At 42.6% G+C, this 16915-nt stretch overlaps 1 protein-coding gene across 2 annotated transcripts in view; it reads left to right on the plus strand.

Moving 5' to 3' along the window:
• The first annotated feature begins 9630 nt into the window (after positions 1-9630).
• Positions 9631-16915, plus strand: part of ALCAM (activated leukocyte cell adhesion molecule) — a 112072-nt gene continuing 104787 nt past the window's right edge. Inside the window, exon 1 of one of the 2 annotated variants that reach the window (XM_056556284.1) lies at positions 9631-10592. In XM_056556284.1, coding sequence (XP_056412259.1) covers positions 10535-10592 — 58 coding nt within the window. In that variant the 5' untranslated portion in view covers positions 9631-10534. The remainder of the gene's footprint in view (positions 10593-16915) is intronic. The other variant, XM_056556285.1, reaches the window with a different exon arrangement.

The raw sequence follows: 16915 nt of genomic DNA on the forward strand, positions 1-16915 counted from the left end.
AATGTGGTGTTGGCATTCTCCCTGGAAATTGAGTCCCAGGGAGCAAAGCTATGTAATAGCTTTTTGCCTGTATGAAAATTGGCCCAAAAATTGAGGAACTAAATTGCATCTTGAAATGATCTGCAGCCTAGACAGGACTATCCTATCCTATTATTATCTAATTGTTTGTCTTCTTTCAAACCTGTTTGAAACCCCTTAGTAGATTCTTAATAAACCCTTTAAAACATTGGACATAAATGTACGTTCCAGTGCCCTGGTATTTAATGCACCAGGACGCATTCCAACTATGAAGCGAGTGCCATCACACCCCCTTCCCATAGACTTGCATAGCGAGGGCGGGGCATGACGTCACACGGGGTCGGAGTCGTGACGTCACAATTCTCCGGCCCGTGGTCGTCACACGGCAGATTCTGAGCTGGCAGAGTGGCATGCAGCTCCCCGGGTTGGTTGCTGAATGCAAGATTGTGGGGGTCCCCAGTGGTGGGACCCCTGCGGTCAGACATCTTATCCCCTATCCTTTGGACAGAAGATAAGATGTCTTAGGGCCGTTTAGCGATAAGTCCTTCCATAGTAAGGTTGTCGACTCCTTACTGTTTGCCTACATCTGCCTTTTTCTATGTGACTTTTTACTACCAGAGGGACTGTTCTTACAGTTTGTATTACTTTTTTTTGTCTTCTCCTGATAGGAGACCTATTGTTATATGCTAAAACCTTAAATAAAGTTTTAAAAAAAAATGATGTCTTAGGGCCGGTTTACCCCTTTAAACATGAGTATCGGTTTAATCATATTGACCCACAAAATGTAATTTTTACCATAAAGTGTACTCCATAAAAACAACCCCCCCCCCTCCAAAAAATGTTAATAAAAAATAAAAAAACAAGCCCTCAAATGGGTGTGTGGAGGAAATTTTTTTTATCTAGGCCAAAATGGGTCATGTTCTTAAAGGGTACCAATCATCGGATTTTACCCTATATAACGCTTGGAAAGCGTAATATAGGGTAAGATCTTTATCGTTACCATCCCCAGGGGACACTCCTGCCCCCAGGGATGGTGAGTATATGAACTTATAAAATGCTCCCCACCGTGCCCATAAGTAGTCCCCTCGGCGGGGAGCTTTTCTCACCTAGTCCCATGTTTTCGACTGGCAGCGACGCCCCCTCGGCTTGATTGACAGGCCGCGTCATCGCTCTGCTCACTGAACAGATGGATGAAGCAGAAGCGATAAGGCGGAGGGGGCGTCGTTGCCGGATGAAGACACAGGACTAGGTGAGAAGAGCTCCCTGCCCAGGGGACTACTTACGGGCACGGCAGGGAGCAGTTTATAAGTTCCTATCCTCACCATTCCCTGGGGGCAGGAGCATCCCCCGGGTGATGGTGAGGATAAAGATTTTCTATCTTATATCTAGATATACACTTAAGTAAAACTACCTCTACCATCAATAAAAATATGTGCAGAGAAATATAATTTGCCCCATGCTTTAACATTAAAATTGGACAGGTTCTGCAAAAAAAAAAAATATACACTCAGTCTGCCAAGCATCTTCTGTAGTGCATTACCAGTCAGAACAAACTGAGACATATTGCAAGAGATGCAAAATCTCATTTTACAGCCATGTGGGGATGTTTAGAGAACTGACAAGAGATGCTGGCCAAATCTGAAAAACCCACTCTTCCATATATATTGTAAATTGCATGTAAGCAGAGTTTTTGTACTGTGTATGTGTTAAAACAGAAAAAAGCTACAAGTGATCTTTAATGTTTTATTAAGGTGCCACACTACTGTCTCAGTACAACATCAATCAATAATCAATATGTCCCTTCTGGCCGAAAACCTTTTTCCTCCAGTGCGGATCACTAGCGCAGAAAAAGAATGTGGCAGATGTCTGGCCTTTCATTTTCTGCTAGAATAGGAGAGCATCTATATCACAAGGGCAACTTGTCTGGCATTTTGCTTGGCTGTTATGAGGTTAATGCACTGTTATGGGGTCACCATGGCTCATTTATGAGAAAACTGTGCTTCTGTGCTTGATATTGTTATGAGGGACTGTGGCTGGCTCTTTAATGGGGGCATTATAAGACAGACACTGTTTTTGAGCACTATGGCTGTTACTTCTGAAGGTATATAAAGTAATACAGCTGTATTAATAATGTGAACCACACAAATTTGAATAGTTATTCATTATACTAACACTCACAGAAGAACAGAGGGATTTTGCTAAATTAGGTCAATTTTATCATAGAAAAAAACACCAATAATAGAGAAACAAATCATATAATTTTATATCGGTGTTAAAGTGGTAGTCCAGTACGTAAAGTTTCTGTCTGATCATCCCTGGGCTGCTGACATATATACCGTAATAACAAACCGGACTCAACTGCTGCTGCTCCTTCGGTGCCCTCATATCGCTGCTCCAGTCCTCCGATGCCATCTTCTTCCTGGTTGCCAGAAGTCTACGCATCACACTGCCGCTCTGACTATTGTCGGCCAGGGCGGGAAATCACTACGTTGACCACTGGCAACCAGGAACAAGATGGCACCAGAGGACTAGAGTTGCGATACCAGGGCACTGAAAGAAGGACCACAGGTGAGTCCGGTGTGTTGTTTTATAGCTGGCAGCCTGGGGATGATGGCACAGAATGTTTCTGATCTGGACTACTTCTTTAAATCGGAACCTGTCAACAAAAATGTAAATAAGCACATTTGGCTAGTCATCATAATCCAAAGCATAATGTTTTTATTCCAATAGCCATTTTCAGAGCAGATATGGTGGGTTTTCAGTACAAAATTCCACAAAAAAGATCCGCAGGAAATTCTGCCAAAATTTAAAGCTCATTGGCCAGCATTTATCATTGTGTTTACCCTTTTTTCCATCTATATTTGACCAAGTGTCCTTTTTTGCGCCTTTTGGTTTACACATTTCTGCTGATTTTTAGTTGCAATCCACATTTGGCAATATGCATGATATGGACGGGTTTTATGAACTGCACCTTTTTGTGAATAAAGGCGCAAAACCACCAAAAAGTCGCAAAACCGCCAAAAACCTACACCAGCCCAGACTTAGCTTAGCCTTTTGAAACTTCAGAAAATGTGACCTGCACAGAATGTATCAAATGCTCTGTGACCATTTAATAAATTTGGTGCTCCTACACATTACCAGTAGAGATGAGCGAACTTACAGTAAATTCGATTTGTCACAAACTTCTCGGCTCGGCAGTTGATGACTTATCCTGCATAAATTAGTTCAGCTTTCAGGTGCTCCGGTGGGCTGGAAAAGGTGAATACAGTCCTAGGAAAGACTCTCCTATGACTGTATCCACCTTTTCCAGCCCACCGGAGCACCTGAAAGCTGAACTAATTTATGCAGGCTAATGTCATCAACTGCCGAGCTGATAAGTTCGTAACGAATCAAATTTACTGTAGGTTCGCTCATCTCTAACCAGCAAACAAAAAAAGGTGTAGAAAAATGCTTCACGTACACCGATAATGATAAATGCCTCCCCTTTATGCTTAATGGCATTGCACTGTCCCATTCACAAAGCAGAATTTCCACTGGGGAAGTTCTGTTAGGACCTGTCTTAAAATTTTGCCGAATTGCAGGCAGAATCCCATTAAACTCAATAGGGCTTGAAATTTGTCAGAATTGTGTGTTTAGAGAACACAGAAATTTCACTAAAATTCTGGAAATTCCGCCATGTGAACATAGCCTAAGTCTTATTTATATTATGCAAATGAGGCTCAAGTGCCCAAGAGAATTTCTCAGGACAGCAAGTGCCCAGGTAAGTCAATCTCCTCCTTATCTAGTGACTGTCAATCAAAGGGTAAGCAGATGCAAGCACAACAGCACACAGTCATATAAAGGACATGGGCTGGATTGAGCTCATTGTGGTGGTGAATGTCCCTAGGCATTTGAGTCACATTTGCATAATAACAAAAAGGCTTTTATCTCAGCACTGGAAAGGACCATTAACATAAATAACCTATGCCCCAAATCCTGATGTTTAGCCCTATCTACCCACAGGTTTATTTATACCCTTTTCAACCTGACCGGTCGACTTTTATGAGTTGTGCCATTTTTCTGACCAATGAGACAGAGTGAACGTGTCAACGTAGTGTCCATCTGCCTGTTCTCGGAGGGATTAGGTAAAAGGGGTTATCCAGGAAAAAACTTTTTTTTATATATATATATCAACTGGCTCCAGAAAGTTAAACAGATTTGTAAATTACTTCTATCAAAAAATCTTAATCCTTTCAGTACTTAAGTACTGAAGTTAAGGTTGTTCTTTTCTGTCTAAGTGCTCTCTGATGACACCTGTCTCGGGAACCGGCCAGTTTAGAAGCAAATCCCTGTAGCAAACCTCTTCTAAACTGGACGTTTCCCGAGACACGTGTCATCAGAGAGGATTTAGACAGAAAAGAGCAACCTTAACTTCAGAAGCTCATAAGTACTGAAAGGATTAAGATTTTTTAATAGAAGTAATTTACAAATCTGTTTAACTTTCTGGAGCCAGTTGATACATATTAAAAAGTTTTTTCCTGGATAACCCCTTTAAGGTTTTGTTATGTCAATCCACCTTTATTGATTCCTCACGCTACACGTTCAAGCATTTGTTGAAGATAACTTCAATCTTATCATTGCGATGCTCATTACATTTCTAGATTAATATCAGATAATAGGCTCATAAAAGTCACACATTCTGAAAGACAACAATTCGGCATTACTAATTATAACATTTATGAATAGCCTTTAGTAAGTGACAGTTGAAACAGGCCCTACATTGTCCCAGCAAACACACCTGCCTGAAATGACACTATTTAAATAAGTGACAAACCTTAATAAACACAAAGGTGGAGCTACTTGCATTTTGAGCACAACGTTAACCAGAGCTGGATCAAAGCATGGCATTGTTTGATCATGTGAATCAATGGGGAAATAATGTCTGAAGGAAAATAGCTCTACATAATAATCGTTCTATAGTTTCACTGGAGAGATGTTAGCTTTCTTTGTCTTTCTGTCTCTGCCATTTTCTAACCACACCTTAACATCTTTTATAGTTATTCAGAGATGTATAAATGAGGTGGTTGTATCCAGGAGAATAACTGCCAAGTAACTATACCCACATATTCAAAGACATACAAAATGCAAACGCAAGTTCTGTACAATGGTGACTCAAGTTACAATATTAATTGGTTCCAGGACGACCATTGTATGTTGAAACCATTGTATGTTGAGACCATAACTCTATGGAAACCTGCTAATTGGTTCTGAAGCCACCAAAATGTCATCCAAAAATAGGAAAAAGTGAGGATTAAAGATAAATAAGTAGATAACTAATATGGATAAAGCAAATCCTTATATATAAAAGTAAGAAAGATCTGCTGGGAGCTGTACATCACTGTCTATTTCAGTGTTTCCCAACCAAGGTGCCTCCAGCTGTTGCAAAACTACAACTCCCAGCATGCCCGGACAGCCTTTGGCTGTCCGGGCATGCTGGGAGTTGTAGTTTTGCAACAGCTGGAGGCAACCTCTTTGGGAAACACTGGTCTATGTAGAGGACAGAAGCTTCTTCAGAGTCCTGTACAGAACAAGCAGTGTCCTTAAAATGGAAAATGGAGCTGCCCTCACCTGATGCCCAAAGGAGCAGGTAACCCTGGCACAGGTAAAGAGTACAGAACATGTAATACCTCCCTGTACTGTAGGGGGCGCTACCAGTCAGTGCATACACTTCAGTAATACAGGTAAAGAGTACAGAACATGTAATACCTCCCTGTACTGTAGGGGGCGCTACCAGACACCAGTCAGTGCATACACTTCAGTAATACAGGTAAAGAGTACAGAACATGCAATACCTCCCTGTACTATAGGGGGCGCTACCAGGTACCAGTCAGTGCATACACTTCAGTAATACAGGTAAATAGTACAGAACATGTAATACCTCCCTGTACTGTAGGGGGCGCTACCAGACACCAGTCAGAGCATGCACTTTAGGAATACAGGGGTTTTACCAGTGAAATATCCATTCTGATTAATGAGTTCTTCCAGCCATAGACACGTTTCGCAGATTCCATAGCATTGTATGTTGAGTCTGGTTTCAAGTTACATTGGGCAATAAAAGACCATTGTATGTTGAAACTATTGTATGTTGAGGCCATTGTAAGTTGAGGGAGCACTGTATTGGTTACAAGCCCTCTGGCCAGAGAGCATGCAATATTCACCTGTCTTTACGGGTAACCACCTGATTTACATGATATTAGAACATATTGGATTACTCTGGGTTTGCCTATAATTTATTACTATATCATTCAAGATGGTTGCTTTGGTTTGTTCCCTTTGTCTTCTCTTTCTGTGAGTTATTCCTGCAGAACAAAGCCTAAATTTACTAAAACTTCCAAAACCACGAACACATATCATCATGCCATTGCTGTCTCTATAAATCGTGAAATGTGGAGTATTTTTTGCAAAATTGTTATTTTTTGGTTAGTAAATCTGTGTTGAAGAAAACATATATTCAAGGATATTCATTAGACAAAATAGGTTCCTAAAGACTTTCTATGTAGATATCTTCTTTAGGCATATTATGATGATGATGAGCATCCTTGAAGCATAGGTAGATAAAAATATACACATCTTTACTATAGATAGCAGACTGTACTTCAAGCTCTGTATGTGGTCTGCTATAAAGTGCTCTGCAATAGCCCTGTAGAATGTCTTTCTTTTTGTGTAAACATTAACATTGCTGTGGATTGTGTTTATGGGAGGGGGAGGTCACTCAGCATGAATGGACAGTGGGTCAATACATGTAGGCTTTAATGTGCCTTCGCCTGCTAGCATACAATGCAAAGTTGCAATATTTTTTTTTATTAGTAAACAACCCTCTTCCTGAAGTTTTTCTGTAATAAAAACAGATTTGTTAAAAAATAAATAAAGAATCTGCAACACAAAGTGATGGTTTGAACCACATGGCATATGTGGTCGTCCTAAACTGGCCATAGAAGTACCAATAATTCTTAGGTTAGTTTTAAATTGTAATTTAACAAGATTTTACAAGAGATTTTGTGGCTTTCTTTACAAGTTTTAATTCTTTTTCCAATCCCATGGCCAAATGATACTTTAACTCGTACCTGATATTTGATGTACATGTATGTCAAAACATTGGACAGGTAGAACCTACTTAAGGGGTAATCCGGTGGAAAACTTTTTTTTTTTTTTTTTTTAATGAACTGGCGCCAGAAAGTTAAACAAATTTGTAAATTACCACAAAAAAAAGGAAAGAAAATGGGGACTGTGCACTGTGGACAACACAAAAAAGAAATTCAAAAAGAATAGAATCTCCTCTGTAGCATACAGCTGCTAAAAAGTACTAAAAGGGTAAAGATTTATTTTTTTTATAGAAGTAATTAAGTAATTTACAAATATGGAACAACCAAAGAAGACGTAGGTGCACTCACCGCAAAGCAGAGATTCGGGTCTGGAAGTCATATAATGGGACACCGGATCACGGCATGGACTTGGTGAAGTGTGGCGCTCGGAGGCTAAGTCGGCAGTTTCGCACGTAAGTGCGTGCTTCTTCCGGCCCCAGGCCGGAAGAAGCACGCACTTGCGTGCGAAACTGCCGGCGTAGCCTCCGAGCATCACACTTCACCAGCGCCCATGCCGTGATCCGGTGAGTGCACCTACGTCTTCTTTGGTTGTTCCAGATTTGTAAATTACTTCTATAAAAAAATCGTTACCCTTTTAGTACTTTTTATCAGCTGTATGCTACAGAGGAAATTCTATTCTTTTTGAATTTCTTTTTTGTGTCAGGAACTGTCCAGAGTAGTATAGGTTTGCTATGGGGATGTTCTCCTGCTCTGGACAGTTCCTGATACAGGCATCAGGTGTCAGCAGAGAGCACTGTGGACAACAGAAAAAAAAAAATAAAAAAAAATAAAGATTTTCCTCTGTAGCATAGAGCTGCTAAAAAGTACTAAAAGGATTAAGAGTTTTTAATAGAAGTAATTTACAAATCTGTCTACCTTTCTGGCACCAGTTCATTTAAAAAAAAAAAGTTTTCCACCTGAGTACCCCTTTAACTTATTACATTGCACTATGACTAATAGTTCAGGGATCCACCTAAAAGAGGTTGCAATAAAGTGACACGTAGACTTTTATAGTTTGATCAAAATGTGTACTAAGATCCTTTATGTCTGTTTTTGTAAATTTTGCTTAGCAACAATTGATCGCAAAACGGGCAAAGGCAGCAAGCAATCCCAATAGGCATTTCAGTGAACCAATTGGTGCTAAATCAAGCGATGGCAGCAGAGGAAATATCTGGGAGTTGTCTTCCTGGCTTTTCCTTACCCGGATTGGCTTGACTGACAGGTCTATCTCAGATTTGTGTGTAGAAAGCAACCTGTCACTCAAAAGAAGCCGGAGGGGGTGGGGGGTTGTGTCTTGTCCATTTTTACGTTACCTGAATCCCAGATCAATAGAAAACTAAATACAATTATTCGTTCTCTCTTCTCCACCATCCCATATGGTTTCCTTGGTCTATAGAATGCTGTGAAGTGGGGCAGAGACTGTTTTAAAACCTTCATAAGTGAGAAAGGGACAATTTTTGCTCACATATGTCCCTGTGGGGGCCCACAGACCCCTTTGTCATGTAAGATAAAAGCAGTTTATTATCAATGATACGCTATGTTGGGGCCCTGATTTTCCACAGTTTAGGTTACACCCTTTTACCACCCTATATGCCAGTGGTCTTCAATAGAGATGAGCGAACTTACAGTAAATTCGATTCGTCACAAACTTCTCGGCCCGGCAGTTGATGACTTATCCTGCGTAAATTAGTTCAGCCTTCAGGTGCTCCGGTGGGCTGGAAAAGGTGGATACAGTCCTAGGAAAGAGTCTCCTAGGACTGTATCCACCTTTTCCAGCCCACCGGAGCACCTGAAAGCTAAACTAATTTACGCAGGATAAGTCAGCAACCGCCGAGCCGAGAAGTTCGTGACAAATCGAATTTACTGTAAGTTCGCTCATCTCTAGTCTTCAACCTGCGGACCTTCAGATGTTGCAAAACTACAACTCCCAGCATGCCCGGACAGCCGTTGGCTGTCCGGGCATGCTGGGAGTTGTAGTTTTGCAACATCTGGAGGTCCGCAGGTTGGAGACCTCTGCTATATGCACATGGAGAATCCCTTGTAATTAGTATCATAATATAGGGTATTTATAGCTCCATATTATGGTAACATTTCTGTATAATCCTATGATGTTATATAATTTATTATAAAGAGAGGACGGGCGCAATACACACATTGGGATGGAAAGCACATGCCCAGGGGGTTATATACACTGCCATGACCTAATGTATGTGGTTGATAAACCCCCCATGACTGGGCACATTGACCTGGAGTGTCCCTGTACACAGCCACCACCAAGGGAAGCCCCACAGTGGGGAATGTGTGTGACCTCATTCCTCTCATGACACTGTCTCTGTGAAAGTGAAACACAAGGTGTGAGTCACATACAGTGCGGATATTCCACTAGTGCCCCACACACCGGCAGAGCCCGCGCTTTTCACCCATTCCCCTCCTCATAGGCATCTATGTAGGCGGCTTCCCTGGCACTGATAGCCCTCCAGAATAACAGGACGGTGTCTGGCAGCGGGCAGTGTCAGCTCTCAGGAATGTGCCCATCCTTGTTTAGGAGAACACAGACGTTACACCGCAGCCTGGCAGCTCCTTATCTCCTCCAGAGACGGCGCTATCAGGACGTGTCCACACGGGGAGACCTGTAGGGACGGCTGCCGCACCGCTCATACACACTGTGAGGGACAAGAAGTGGCAGCCGGCGCAGTCACCCCAGTAGGGGCTCGGCAGGCAATAAGCCTTGGCTCCGCGCTCAGCCGCTCCTCCACTCGAGGTCCTGCAGCGCCGCAAAGAGGACGGCAACAGCAGCAGACACCTGCCGGGACGCGGGAGCGCGCAGCCCTACACCTGCGGCTCATATCCCGTACGGAGACGGGGCTGGGGGGACGTGGTACCCGGTCTGGTGCTGCTGTGTGACGGTGACAAAGCTCCCGGTGCAGCACTGCAGACATCCCCAAAGTGTGCACTGATACATTGTGTAAGGTCATTGAGTGAGGAGGGAGGGGGCGACACCTGGGAAAGTTTGGTGCGCCTCTCACGTCGTGCCCTGTCCGCACCGCCGGGGAAGTAAGTGGACGCGCCTGGTGTCGGGAGCGCGCGTAGGCAGGCAGTGCTGAGAGCGGGGAGAGCTGGAGAGTCAGTGTGAGGGAGCAGCGGCTGCGGGACGGAGCCTCCCCGTGTGTATACGGCACCTGCCTCGTCTTCTCTAGGATTTTTAGGAGTCTCCTGCCTGACACAGCCCGAGTGACGAGGACACCAGGACTGTGGGATTGGGGACTGCGGAGTGTGATCCCCCTGCCTGGGACGGCGCGAGCATCCTCTACCCCTGGACACTAGTGCCACAGGTGCCACCCCGGCCGGCCCGGGCTACTCCTCTCCATCAGCCTATTGTTGTGGGATCTAGGGTCATGGCAGCGAGTACCCTCCTGACCGTGTGCGTGCTGTGTGCAGCCACCCTCCGGACAGGTAATACCGGGGTACATGCGGGGGGCACATTTACTGCTGCACTTTGGGAACTTCCATCACTTTTATGGATCAAAGTTTATATGGGGACTGTGTGTGCGGGGCTACTCACTGTGTATGGGCACTCACTGGCAACCCATAGTGATAGGGTGTAGCATTGGGCATTGTACACCAGCTGACTGCCTGTACCAAGCTAGGAAGACCAGTACTGAGCCCGCTTCTCCCATACCTGTTGGATATAATGGGCACTTCTATGGATCACTGGTATGTGGTAGTGCCCTGTGTACAGGATGCCTCCCTCATCAAGCCTTTGTTCTCCCAGCACATTAAACTTTGCACCTTTGCCACCCTAAGGCCCCTTTTCACACTACAGGTATCATCCTGTTATTTTACAATAAAGGATGGGAAAAAACGGATGCAATAACTGATGACCATCATCCGTTATTTTTAATGTTTTTTTTTTCTTAAAAAACCTGATGTTCATCCGTTATCAGTTACATCTGTTTTTTTTAAATCAGGTTTTTAACCCTTTTTTTTTGTAAAGCTGTACTGAGCCTGATCAGTACAAAAAAACGGATGTCAAAACCTGACAATAACTGATGATAACAGATGTTTTTTTTGAACATCCGGTTCCCATAGACTTCAATGATAAATTTTAACGTCCGGTTTTTCACCATTCTTTTATTTATTTTTTGCCGGACCAAAAATGAGTCTTTTGTGCCGACCAAAATAACGGACCTGATGCAAAAGGATGTTCAAAAAATCCCATTGACATGAATGGGATGTTTTGACGGCCGTTTTCAGGACTTTTTGCCGGGAGTAATAACAGAGTTTTTTTTTTTACAGGATGATACCTGTAGTGTGAAAGGGGCCTAATAATGGCCCCTCCCCCACATTCATTACATTATATGGTCTCCGAGCTGTAGGAATGGCAGCCCCGTCCAATGAGCTACTGTGCTGCACTAGGGTCCAGCTCCAATCCAAGGGCACCATCTGCTTTCTCAGGCCATCTGAGCAGTAAATGACTGTTATGTATTATTGATTTCATTGTTTACTGTTTATAACTTATTGTTTTGTTTTCAGTGTAAAAATAAGCAAGCCTGCAGCAAATGTATGGGATTTCCTAGTACAGCTGTTTATTGTACGGTAAAGTCCCTCTACACCCTGTAAACTCTCAAATCCATCCCTATTCACAGTCAGTGGGATCTTATTTGATCTTATTTGATCTGTATGCTCCTGTCACTGCTTATAACAGAGCCCTGGTGGTGACAAAGCTCCTGGAGATGTAACCAAATATGACCAGTGCCTAGTTTGATGCTCAGGCTCTGTGTATATCAGTGTTTCCCAACCAGGCTGCCTCCAGCTGTTGCAAAACTACAACTCCCAGCATGCCTGGACAGCCAGGCATGCTGGGAGTTTTAGTTTTGCAACAGCTGGAGGCACCCTGGTTGGGAAACATTGGTCTATATCAGGGGTCTCCAACCTGCGGACCTCCAGATGTTGCAAAACTACAACTCCCAGCATGCCCGGACAGCCGTTGGCTGTCCGGGCATGCTGGGAGTTGTAGTTTTGCAACATCTGGAGGTCCGCAGGTTGAAGACGACTGGTCTATATCATGGAGCTGCTGCTGTGTGTAACCCCTGATCTGCTTCTGCAGTCTTACATATTCAGGTTCCAGTCTCCCCAAGCCTCGAAAAACTAACATTTGCCTTTCCTTGTTCTCGCCGTGTTTACTGTTCTTTTCCTTGGAGTCTTGAAACTCCACTGATACTTCAGACAAAAGAGCAACGGTAAAAGAAAAGAGTCGACTGTGGCCAAAGCTGCTCTTCTGGTTTGGCTACTTGGTGTAAATGAATGTTTCAACAACTTGTGCTGGTGTGAGAAGAATGCGGAGATGAGAAGATAAGGTATTCCTGCTCCGCCTGGGATTGGCTCATTTGTGGAATTTTTTTATTTATTTATTTTTTTTCGAGCATTTTGGATGCTACACACAGGTTAAAGCACATAAAAGAGAGGCAGATACCACAGTATAAATAAAAGCTTCCCTTTCCCCCTGTGTGCAAAAAAGAAAAAAGGCAGTGCGGAGATTTGTGGCCATATATCTGCTACTTGATCTTCCAGTGCTCTCACATCTCCAACTGTCTGTGCTAGTGGGCCATAAAACAATTTTATTTCCGAATTTAACAGCAGCATCCATCTCTCTAGTATTGTAAAGCAATTTGGAGGCTGTAATCTGAGGAGCCAGTCCTGTGTCTGTACAATGCACAGTTAACTTACTCTTTCCTTAAAGAAGTAACACTTGGCTTTTGCTACTTCCCCATCAAATATTATAGCTAAATTGTATCTATGCAGAGGCGATCGAGGTGTCATGTCTAGATGTTTCATGCCAAAATATCATTTGTGTGTTTGAACATTTTTAAGTCTGTTCTTGAGAAGATTACGTTCTTGCAATATCATTACAGCTGCTGTGAACAGACTGGGTTTCTTAGGCTGTAACACTACTGCCAACTAGTGGAGGAGGGTTGTATGACGGCTGTGATGTAGTTAGGAATTCACTACAATAAAAACCTAATTTCTGCAGTTTTATCAATTTGGTTTCTGGTCCTGACCATTTTTAATCAAAGCCTATGCGGGTGCGCTGCTCCCTAGTTGTGTGCGTTGAAGCAGAGCGTCTCAGTTTTGTCAGCTGTCCATTTCTCTTCTGGAAACAATTGTGACTCCTGATTTGTCTGGCTGGGAAGTCGCCTCATTAGGAGGAAGTGTTTTCTAGCTCAGCTTAAATCCTCTCTGTGCGGTTTGATATTTGGACAGTGTTGTGCTCATATGGGTAAGCTATACTAAGTTCCAGTCAATTGATTCTATTCCTTTTGGCCGTCGATTTTGCTTTCTGATCATGCAAATCTGTGTATCACCAATGGAATGGAATGGAGATATCTAAAATTGTTTTCAAGTTGGATTTCGGGGTGTTTTCATACGTGCCACTTGATGAATTGTTTATGAAGTTATTTACTCCTACTGTTGACATCAAATTGCATTGAACCAGCACGTTCAAGCATCCTAAGAGAAAAAAGAAAATAAGATAGGCATCACGAGGGTGTGTCATCTATGTTTTGATAAAAAAAACAGTACAAAATGATTGCAGGCGATAGAACTGAAACATTTTACAGTATAATAAACAATGGAATAGTTTAAATGTACATTATGATACATAATCCTTTGGGTATAGGCTGATAGGGGAACTGTGTGTGTTGTAAGCACTATGGGGGAGATTTATCAAAGCCGGTGTAGAGGAAGAGTGGTGCATAGCTCCCTGCCAGATTGCTTTTATTTTTGAACAGGCCTTTGAAAAATTTAAAGGGGTATTCCAGGGAAAAACTTTTTATATATAAAATCAACTGGCTCCAGAAAGTTAAACAGATTTGTAAATGACTTCTATTAAAAAATCTTAATCCTTTCTATAATTATCAGTTGCTGAAGTTGAGTTGTTGTTGTTTTCTGTCTGGCAACAGTGCTCTCTGCTGACATCTCTGCTTGTCTCGGGAACTGCACAGAGTAGAATAGGTTTGCTATTGGGATTTTCTTCTGAACTGGGCGGTTCCCGAGACACGTGTCATCAGAGAGCACTTAGACAGAAAAGAACAACTCAACTTCAGAAGCTCATAAGTACTGAAAGGATGAAGATTTTTATAGAAGTAATTAACAAATCTGTTTAAGTTTCTGGAGCCAGTTGATATATATTAAAAAAAAATAAAAAAATTCCTGGATAACCCCTTTAAGAAGCAATCTGGTTGCTAAAAGGTAACGTCACCACTTTTCCTCTCCACAGGTTTTGATAAATCTCCCCATATGTACTGCAGTTATGTGCTAACCAGCCTTGTGGAAATGTAACTGTAGATATGAACTGTCATGTCATTTGTGTCTTACGGTCCATATTTTAAGTATAAAGCCTGTCAGCTTTATTTTAAACAAAATATGTGTCTGGGGGCTATTTATATTCTAGTGCTAGATCTACTTTATTGTAGCTCAGTGGACCATGTCTGGTGAAGAAATGTATTTTCTCGGAGACTTTACTAGTCAGAGCCTTAACTATATGAAACAGTCTGGTTCCAGCAGTGGAAATGTATTCTTTTTACAATGCCTTTGCAATTAACTGTGACAAAAATGCCAATACAAGTTAGAGCAAATGTGAGGATTGAAATTCAGCAGCGCAGTAATGTGACACGTGTATGTAAAAAACATCAGTAGGGGGACGTACGCATATATTTAATAGAAAACGGAATGATTACAAACTCTGCCTATTAGAAGGGAACATCTGTGGTGGACTCTACTTAGCTCCTTTTTTTTTAGCTTGCTTACATTACTAAAGATAATAATGGTCTCCTGCAAGGAATTACAATGAGGCCATGGAATAATAGACAGAAATGGAACACTTGTAATAGATTACTAATTTAGCTCTCTGCAGCAAATAAAGCCCTGCCTCAAGCGACATAGGGACTTTTTTGAACTATTGTGTTTGTATGACATGATTCCATTCATTGGAGATTTCGCTGCAAAATCTGAATGTGTTACATTGTGGACTTGCTGCGCACTTCACCCTTTGTGTTGTAAAATGTTAACTCTACAGCAAGTCCATTGCAAACCACATCAACATCCCAGATCTTGGGGCCGTTTTGCTGCAGCCATATCTGTAGATTAAAGGGGTACTCTGGCCCTGAGTAATCTTATCCCCTACCCAAAGGATAGGGGATAAGATGTCTCACCGGGTGGCAACAACGGGGCTGGAGTATCGTGACATCACGACTCCGCCCCCGTGTGATGACACCCTCCGCTATGCAATTCTATGGGAGGGGGCGTGAAAGACGTCACACCCCCTCCCATAGACTTGCATAGTGGGGGCGGGGGGTGATGTCACACGGGGGCAGAGTCGTGATGTCACGATACTCCGGCCCCGTGGTCACCACCCGGCTGTTAGTGAGCTGGCACCGCGGCTTGCAGCTCCAAAAGGTGGGTGGCGAATACAAGATTGCGGGGGTCCCCAGTGGCTGGACCCCCGCGGTGAGACATCTTATCCCCTATCCTTTGAATAGGGGATAAGATGTCTCAGAACCGGAGTACCCCTTTAAAATGATGCCATGTGTGAAACTCCCCTAAGTCTTGAGTCTGGGGGCTGGTTACAGAAGAAGGTGTTTCCCTGTATACTTTACATTGTCTGTTTTATTCCAGTGAATTTGAGTTTGTGTGGCTTGTGTTGCTAATCGTATCCAAAGAAACTTTTATTTTTAGCCTAGGGTGATAAATTGGCCCCTTACTGCTTATCTGAGGATAAGCTTGCAGAAAAAACAGATGTTTTCAACATGAACAGAATACTTCAGAAATAAAGGGGTTCTCTGACATTTTAAAATCAGGCATGAGACTAGATCAGTGAACAGCCACGAGCAGCAGTGGGGCATAACATAGTTCATAAGATTAAGATTGGGAAAAAAAACAGTCCAACAAGTTCACCTTATATCTCTATTGTTTCCCTACTGGGTTGGTATAGAGAAAGGTAAAAAACAAAACCTTATGAGGTTGATGCCAATTGGCCTATACCATGGGAAAAAATCCTTCCTGACAACCCGAATAAATCTCTCGATCAACATCTTGAGGCAGATTTATCAAAACCTGTGAAAAGGAAAAGTTGACCAGTTGCCAATAGCAACCAATCAGATAGCTTCTTTCATTTTTGAAAAGGCCTTTTTCTCTGCACAGGTTTTATTAAATCTCCATATCTGTTCCTATAAATGTAGTATCCATAACCTGTAATGTTATAACTCTCCAGAAATGTATCCAGGCCCCTTTTGAACTCTTTTATTGAGTTCACTATGACCACCTCCTCTGGCAGAGAGTTCCATAGTCTCACTGCTCTTACAGTAAAGTACAAACCTTTTTTCCTCTAGATGTAGGGGATACCCCCTTGTTATAGATAAAATTTTGGTTATAAATACACTGCTCAAAAAAATAAAGGGAACACTTAAACAACACAATGTAACTCTGGTCAATCGATTTTCTGTCCACTGTCCACTCAGGAAGCAACACTGATTGACAATCAATTTCACATGCTGTTGTGCAAATGGAACAGACAACAGGTGGAAATTATAGGCAATTAGCAAGACACCACCAATAAAGGAGTGGTTCTGAAAGTGGTTACCACGGACCACTTCCCAGTTCCTATGCTTCTTGGCTGATGTTTTGGTCACTTTTGAATGTTGGAGGTGCTACCAGGAGACAGGCCAGTACATCAGGAGACGTGGAGGAGGCCGTAGGAGGGTAACAACCCAGCAGGAGGA

This window comes from Hyla sarda, chromosome 2 (assembly GCF_029499605.1).
Source record: "Hyla sarda isolate aHylSar1 chromosome 2, aHylSar1.hap1, whole genome shotgun sequence".
Classification (NCBI taxonomy): domain Eukaryota; kingdom Metazoa; phylum Chordata; class Amphibia; order Anura; family Hylidae; genus Hyla; species Hyla sarda.